This window comes from Echinops telfairi, unplaced genomic scaffold (genome assembly GCF_000313985.2).
Source record: "Echinops telfairi isolate 266 unplaced genomic scaffold, ASM31398v2 ScPeMD7_1;HRSCAF=3_0, whole genome shotgun sequence".
NCBI classification, from domain to species: Eukaryota; Metazoa; Chordata; class Mammalia; order Afrosoricida; family Tenrecidae; genus Echinops; species Echinops telfairi.
The window spans coordinates 60,750,367-60,758,021 of record NW_022103896.1 but is presented as its reverse complement, the minus strand read 5'-3'; the positions used below and the strand labels follow the sequence as shown (position 1 = coordinate 60,758,021).

At 37.5% G+C, this 7,655-nt stretch overlaps 1 protein-coding gene across 1 annotated transcript in view; it reads left to right on the top strand.

Moving 5' to 3' along the window:
- ZC2HC1A (zinc finger C2HC-type containing 1A) overlaps positions 1–7,655 on the top strand; it is a 66,732-nt gene that overhangs the window by 13,430 nt on the left and 45,647 nt on the right. The window contains exon 2 of the mRNA XM_045289672.1: positions 6,779–6,881. Within this exon, the coding sequence (XP_045145607.1) occupies positions 6,779–6,881 (103 nt within the window). The remainder of the gene's footprint in view (positions 1–6,778; positions 6,882–7,655) is intronic.

Here is a 7,655-nt window from a genome sequence, read left to right as displayed (position 1 = left end):
GCTTGTTTGTCTTCAAGCCTTTAAGACCCCAGATGCTATATCTTTTAGTAGCGGGGCACCATCAGCATTCTTCTCCCCATTTGCTTATGTTCACATTTTTCTTCAGCAGTCGTGTCAGGAAGGTGTGCATCATGAAATGCTAATTTAATAGAACAATGTGTTCATGCATTGAGTAAGTGCTTGAGTGGAGGCCCAATGTCCATCTGCTGCCCTAATACTAAACCTATAAATATATGCACGTAGTTCTGTTTCCCCACACTCTTATATAAATATATTTACATATATTATTGTACTTTAACACACACTTCCTTTCCCTCACCTCCCCCTCCCCCATGTCCCCTGGAACCATCGGTCCCATTATTTTCACCTCCAGATTGTTTATCCCACTTATCTAGATAGATATGGGAACAACAGTGATCTAAAATCGATGGTGAGGAGGGCATAGGATTGGTGAGGACGGTGTAAGAAGCCTGGTAGGGCTTGATCAAGGGCAATGTAACAGAGAGGAATTACTGAAACCCAAATGAAGGCAGAACACAATAGTGGGACAAGAGAAAAGTAAAAGGAAGTAGAGGAAAGCACTAGGAGGCAAATGAGCATTTATAGAGGTCTAAATATAGGCATGTACTTATGTAAAAATATATATATATGGATCGGTAAATAGATCTATGTACATATATTTATATGTTAGTATTAAGGTAGCAGACAGACACTGGGCCTCTGCTCAAGTACTCCCTCAAAGCAAGAACACTTTGTTCTAATAATCTTGCATTCCGTGAAGCTCATCTTCCCTGACATGATCACTGAAGACAAAATGGGTGCATAAGCAAATGTGACAAAAGCTGATGGTGCCCGGCTATCAAACGATATAGCATCTGGGGTCTTATACGCTTGAAGATAAATAAGTGGCCATCTAGCTGAGAAGCAACAAAGCCCACATGGAAGAAGCATACCAGCCTATGTGATCATTAGGTGTCGATGGGATCAAGTATTAGGCATCACAGACCCAGAACAAAAATTATCTCGATGCGAATGATGGGGAATGTGGAGCAGAGACCCATAGCCCATCTGTAGACAATTGGACATCCTCTTACAGAAGGGTCACAAGACACCAACCAATGTGGGTGCAGCATAGCACCTATGAAACATACAACTTTCCTCTAGTTCTTTCCTACCCCCCTCTATCATGACCCCAATTCTGCCTTAGAAATCCAGCTAAACCAGAGCATGTACACCAGTACAGATAAGAGCTGGAAACACAGGGAATCCAGGACAGATAAATCCCTCAGGACCAATAACGAGAGTAGCAATACCGGGAGGAGAAGGGGAACGGGGTAGGGATAAAGAGAACTGATCGCAATGATCTATGTATCGCCTCGTCCCAGGAGGACGGACAACAGAAAAGTGGATGAAGGGAGACATTGGTCAGTGTAAGACATGAAACATTAATAATAATTTCTAAATTATCAAGGGTTCACGAGGGAGGGAAAAAAATGAGGCGCCAATACCAAGAGCTCCAGTAGGAAAAAAAATGGCTTGAAAATGATAATGGCAGTATATGTACAAATGTGCTTGACACAATGGGTGTATGTATGGATTGTGATAAGAACTGTATGAGACCCCAATAAAATTATTTAAAAAGTAATAGAATACTTTTAGCAAATAACCATCAATATACAGCAGGATGTATGGGGATATGATAGGTTCAGGTATCATTTTAGAAGATGAAAGATATGGAAATACATTTGTTAATTGGCAAGAAAATCAAATCAAAGAGTTGATATAATTATGTAACATCTCAATGAACTTTAAAAAATCATTTTAGTAATAAAATTCAGCTGTATCCAAGTATGTGTTTATATATGTTTAATCAAGTCAAAGTTGTACCTTTGTATTCTGACATAACACATTGTACTTATGAGGCTCCACTACTTGATGACAGCATGTCTTATTTTGGTGGCTTGCAAAATATTGAATTACTAGAAGCTATGCCACTAGTATTTTAAATATCTGCAGGGCCACCCATGGTTTCAATGGAGCTACCTGTTTAATGTAAAGTAGGAAAAAGGACAGACTATTTCTGAGAGATCAGTTATTGAAAACCTCATGATTAACAACATTGTCAGATATTGTGCCAGAACAAAAGTCTCTCAAGTTGGAAGGGATTCGAAATATAAGTAAGAAAGAGCTGCCTCCTCAAAATAGAGTTGACTTCTATGATGTAGATGGGCCCGAGCTTTTGGGACCTTCATTTACGAATGGGACAAGCTCACAATGAAATGAAGCAGCTGCAAACACTTACTAGTAATGAATGGGAATGAGGATTGTGTGAAGTATAATTTTAGGAAAACTCAGTGTCACAAAAAATGAAATTGGGTACATGAAGAGCACTATCCTAGGCATTAGTGCATTGAAATGGATTGGGATTGGCTATTTTGAATCTGAAAATCATGGCTTATCAAGGTGCAAAATGACAAATTGAAGAGGAATGGTGTCACATTCATGGTTAGAAAGTACATCCCAAGATCTACATTGAAGTCCAATGCTGTCTGTGATAGAAGAGTATCTGTAGGCCTACAAGGAAATTCAGCTAATACAGTTACTCAAATCCACACACAAACCACTGAAGCCAGTAGTGAAGAGATAAGAATTTTACTAACTTCATCCATTTGAAATTAATTAAGCATACAATCAAGATGTATTGATAATTACTGGTGGTTGCAATATGAAATTTAGAAGCAAAGAGGAAGTGTTAGTAGTTGGAAAACACAGTCATGATGATAGAAATGAAACTAGAGATCACAGGATAGAATTTGAAAGACACTAACTTAATTGCAAATACCTTTTAGAACAGCAGACATTATAAATCTGTATGTGGACCTTGTCAGCGGAATATGCTGTCACTAAGTCAACTGCATCTCTGAAAAGAAGTCGTGGAAGCTCCATAATATCATCAGCCAAAACAAAGCTGATTGCAACAAACCAGGCAAGTTTAGATGGAAGCTAGAAAACAAAAACCAAAACTAAAATGAGCCCCCAAGAACCAAAATATGCCCTTGAGTATATCCCACCTCAAATTTGAGACCATCTCAGAAACAGATTTGACCATTGACACGTATAATCGAAGACTAGACAAGCGGTGGGATGACCTTAAGAACTTCATACTTGAAGGAAGCAAAAAGCTAATTAGATAGGAAAGAAAGATGTTGTGAGAGAGTCTGAAACTTGGCTGTTGATATACAAAAGCTAAAGTGAAGGAAAGTAATGATGAAGTAAAATAGCTGAACAAAAACATTTTAAGGGCAGCTTGAAAAGATAAAAGTCAAATATTGTAATGAAATAGGCAACGACCTGGAGTTAAAAAACCAACATGGAAGAACAAACTTGGCATTTGTTAAGCAGAAAGATCTGAAGGGAAAAAAATAGTCTAGTCCTGAGTTGTACTACTATGGACAAAATATTAAACTGGAAGAAGCATCCAAAGAAGATGCAAGGAATGCACATACCCTGTTTCCCCCCAAATAGGACAGTGTCTTATATTAATTTTTGCTCCCAAAGATGCGCTAGGTCTTATTTTCAGGGGATGCCTTAATTTTCCATGAAGAAGAATACAGTACACATGTATTGTTGAACAACAAAAAAGGGAAATGTATTACCTGTATATAGTACAGTAGTAGTTGTCATCACAAACCAGCGTAACCAGACAAACTGAATCCTACAGTATCAAGAATTTCTTGTTACTACCATTATTTCCATGTACATCAACCTATGGTATATCTACTCATAATCTATGGGACATTTACTTGCACTTCCTGTCTGCTCCGGCTGTGCTGCAGCCAACAGTGAGCTGCGCAGCAGCGCCTGTTGCTGTGGTCCAGAGTCCAGAGTTAAGGTAACTTTGGGGGGCCCTTATGTTTAGGTAGGTCTTATTTTGGGGGGATGCCTTATATTTCAGCGAGAGGCAAAACTGTAGGTAGGCCTTATTTTTGGGGAAACACAGTAGTCACTGTACCAAAAAGAATTGGTCCATGTTCAGTCATTTCAAGAGTTAGCATATGAATAGGAACCTATGGTATTGAAAGAAGTCTATGGTGTTGAAGACATTAGTCAAATCAGGGCTATAGGAATTGACAATACCATCTGAAATGTCCTAGCAAACTGATGCCATGCTGGAAGCACTCACTTGTCTAGACCAAGAAATTTGGAAGACAGCTTCCTAACCAACTGACTGGAAGGGATCCATATTTGTGGCCACTCTAAAAAAGAGACCGCACAGAATGCATAAATTATTGAGCCATATCATTATTATCACATTCAAGTAAAATTATGCTGGGGGGTGGGAAGGCAGTTGCAGCAATACATAGACTGAGAACTGCCAGAAATAAGACAGATTCAGAAGAAGATAGGGGATCAGGGATCATTGCTGACTAGATGGCTTTTGACTGAAAGCTGAGACTACAAGAGAGATGTTACTTGTGTTTTATTGACTATGCAAAGGCATTTGTTTGGTTCCTAACAAACTAGGAATAACATTGAAGAGTAAGTCTTCCAGAACACTTAATTGTGCTCACAGGGATCCTCTTCCTACACTAATAGGCAGTTGTACAAACAGAACGAGAAATAATGTGTGCTTTAAATCAGGATGGTGTATGTCAGGGTTGTATCTTTCCACCATGCTTACTCAATCTATATGCTGAGCAAATGATCTTGAGTAGCTGGTCTATATGCAAGATAATTCAGTATCAGGAAGACTCATTAACAACCTGTGGTATTCAAATGACAGATAACCTTGCTTGCAGTAAGTTAAGGGAACTTGAAGCACTTAATAAGGTCAAAGACTCTGGCCTTGTATGGATTACACCTCAATAGCAACAACAAGACGAAGCAGCAGCAGCAGCATCAGAAATGGAGAACATTTTTGAAATTGTCGAAGATTTCATTTTTCTTTGATGTACCATGGATGAAGAAGTAAAGCAAAGACATACTGTATTTGGCAAATCCACTGCAGAAGAACTCTTTAAAGTGTTACAGAGCACAGCTGTCACTTTGAGGAGGACTAAAGTTTGCCTTGCCCTGGACATGGTATTTTCATTCGGTTCATATGCATGTGAAAGTTGGATAATGAGGATGGCGAACTGATGCATTTGGACTATGATGTTGACAAAAAATATTGGAAATACCAGGGACTGCCAGAAAAACAAACATCTGTCCTGGAAGACAGAATGCTATTTAGAAATGAGGATGGTAAAACTTTGTCTCATGTACTTTGGACATGTTAGGGGCCAGTCCCTGGAAAAATCATAGAATGCTTGGTGAAGTTGAGGGTTGACAAAAAAGAGGAAGACCATCAAGGAGCTGGATGGACACAAAAACTGCAACAATGGAGAAGGTAAAACGCAACAGTGGAGAGGACAGCATTGGACCTGCTGACAGTTGACTTCTTTTTCTCTTTCAAATCATTTTATTAGGAGCTGATCCAGAAACTATACCTTTCCCTAGTTCAATCATATCAAGCAATTTTGTACAATCACTACCACAATCCATTTCAAAACATTTTCCTTCTTGTACTCCTTGATATCAACTCCCCCTTTTAACAACCCCCCCCAAACCTCCCCTGCAGTATCCCTCCAGGAACCCTATGCTAGTTATTGTCTTGCTAGTCACCCATCCTGGGTTTCATATACTGAAAACCATAGAACAATACCTAGCAGAGTCAAGAAGGCTACCAACCATGGCAAACTGCAACAGATAAACTTCAATATGAAAACAACAAAAATCCCCAAATATTCTAAATTAGATCAAGTACAAAGTCTTCAAAAGGAACATCAAATGTCAAGGTTTCAGCCATTCATGTCAGTTTTATCCTTTTAATCTATAGTCATCGCTACTATACTCTAATAACCAGGTTATTGGTATCCTTCAGTTATGGCTATGCAGATATTACTGAAGGTTTATTCCCTGGGTAGATTTTGCAAATGTGTTGTGGGCTTCCTCTGTCATCCATAGCCTCTGCACAGCAGAGTCCCACATTGAACCTCATGCTATTCTCTCCTTCGGATGTGGATGATGTAATTTACAATCCTTGGATCACAGATATTGGCGTGGTTCTTCCCTGTGAGCAGGCTTTTTTTGTTCGTTTGTTTTACAAAGTCAATGTAACCTAACAACGATAACCTTTGAGGGTCAGAATATCAGAACTTGCTGGCCCGATTACTAATTTAAGTTTTACCATGTAAGTTTTCTTGACCTAGATCTGCTTGAGATGCTAGTTGTTTTCATGATGCTTTGGAGATTGAGGAAACATTCTACTTATCTTTAAAACATCTGGATTTTAAAGTTCATTAATGTACAGATAGCCTAGTGGTAGTGGTGGGTAAAAGGGAGACGATGTCAAGGAGTCCGTGTAGAAAAAGAGTGTTTGGAAACAGATTGTTGTAGCATTTATATGAGCACAATATTACTTGATGTGATTGAACTATGGAATGATACAATATATGTATTAAATCCAAATTAATAATGAAAATTATATAAAAAATTGATTTCATTCACATAACTAAGAGACTACCAGAGAGTTTCAACAATATCCGTTTGGTTATCCTTGAATCATGAATCTTCCTTATTTAGCACAGCCTTTTGACTACTAATAAAACTTTAAAGTCTTAGGCCCATTTTAATTCATAATTGTGCCTATTAAAAATAAAACAGTATTTTTGACAACTCGTACTTAAATGTGTCTAGCAAACAAAGAAGACAAAATTTGAAATTTTACAATTTGAAGCATAGAAACTAGATTCTTTTCTGTTTTAGAAAATGGAAGTGCCCAAGTTGGAGATTTGTTACCCTGCAAGATTTGTGGAAGAACATTCTTTCTAGCAGCACTAGTGAGTAAACAAATTCTGTACCTTTTTGCTGTTGGATTTGAATTGATCAATAAATGCTTAATATTTCAGGACCACATGTATGGGAAGCCCTATCTGGAATATGAAGAGCTCCTGGGTTTTATTCATCTTCGCTCTAGAATATTAGTTCCCTGCACTGTCTTTATTCCAGATTTTTTTCTTCTCTTTAGAGTTTGATTGATCTTTAAAATTCCTCTATTCAAATATTTAAAGTACTTCAGGAAAAATCGAAGATAGGTTAAGTAGACCAAGATTTCTGAAATACTGATCAATGTTGAAGCAGGGCAATGAGTAAATGGAATTTCCTTTTCTGTTCATTTTAACATTTGAAAGTGAAGCTAGAACATATTATGCATTGTTTAGCTGGATACTTAAATAAGTGCAATAGAAGCACTTTTACTTCAGCTTTATTTTTAAAAGAAAGCTAAACATCAGCTTATTAACAATTTGATTTTGTATAACGACTATTGTTTTGACTATGAATCTGATGATTAGGTATCTGCCACAATCCATTTTGTATCTTGTTACTACTTCCCCTTTGTTTCTTTAAAGCAAAGAAAGGAACTGTTATAATCCCTGAGCATTCTTATCATTTCAGATTCTGTTCAAATCATGACAGCTTTAAAAATTTATTTTATTTTTTATAAATCATTTTATTGGGGCCTCTTCGAATTCTTGTAACAATCCATACATCAATTGTATCAAGCACATTTGTACATATGTCGATATTATATTTTCAAAACATTTTCTTTTTTT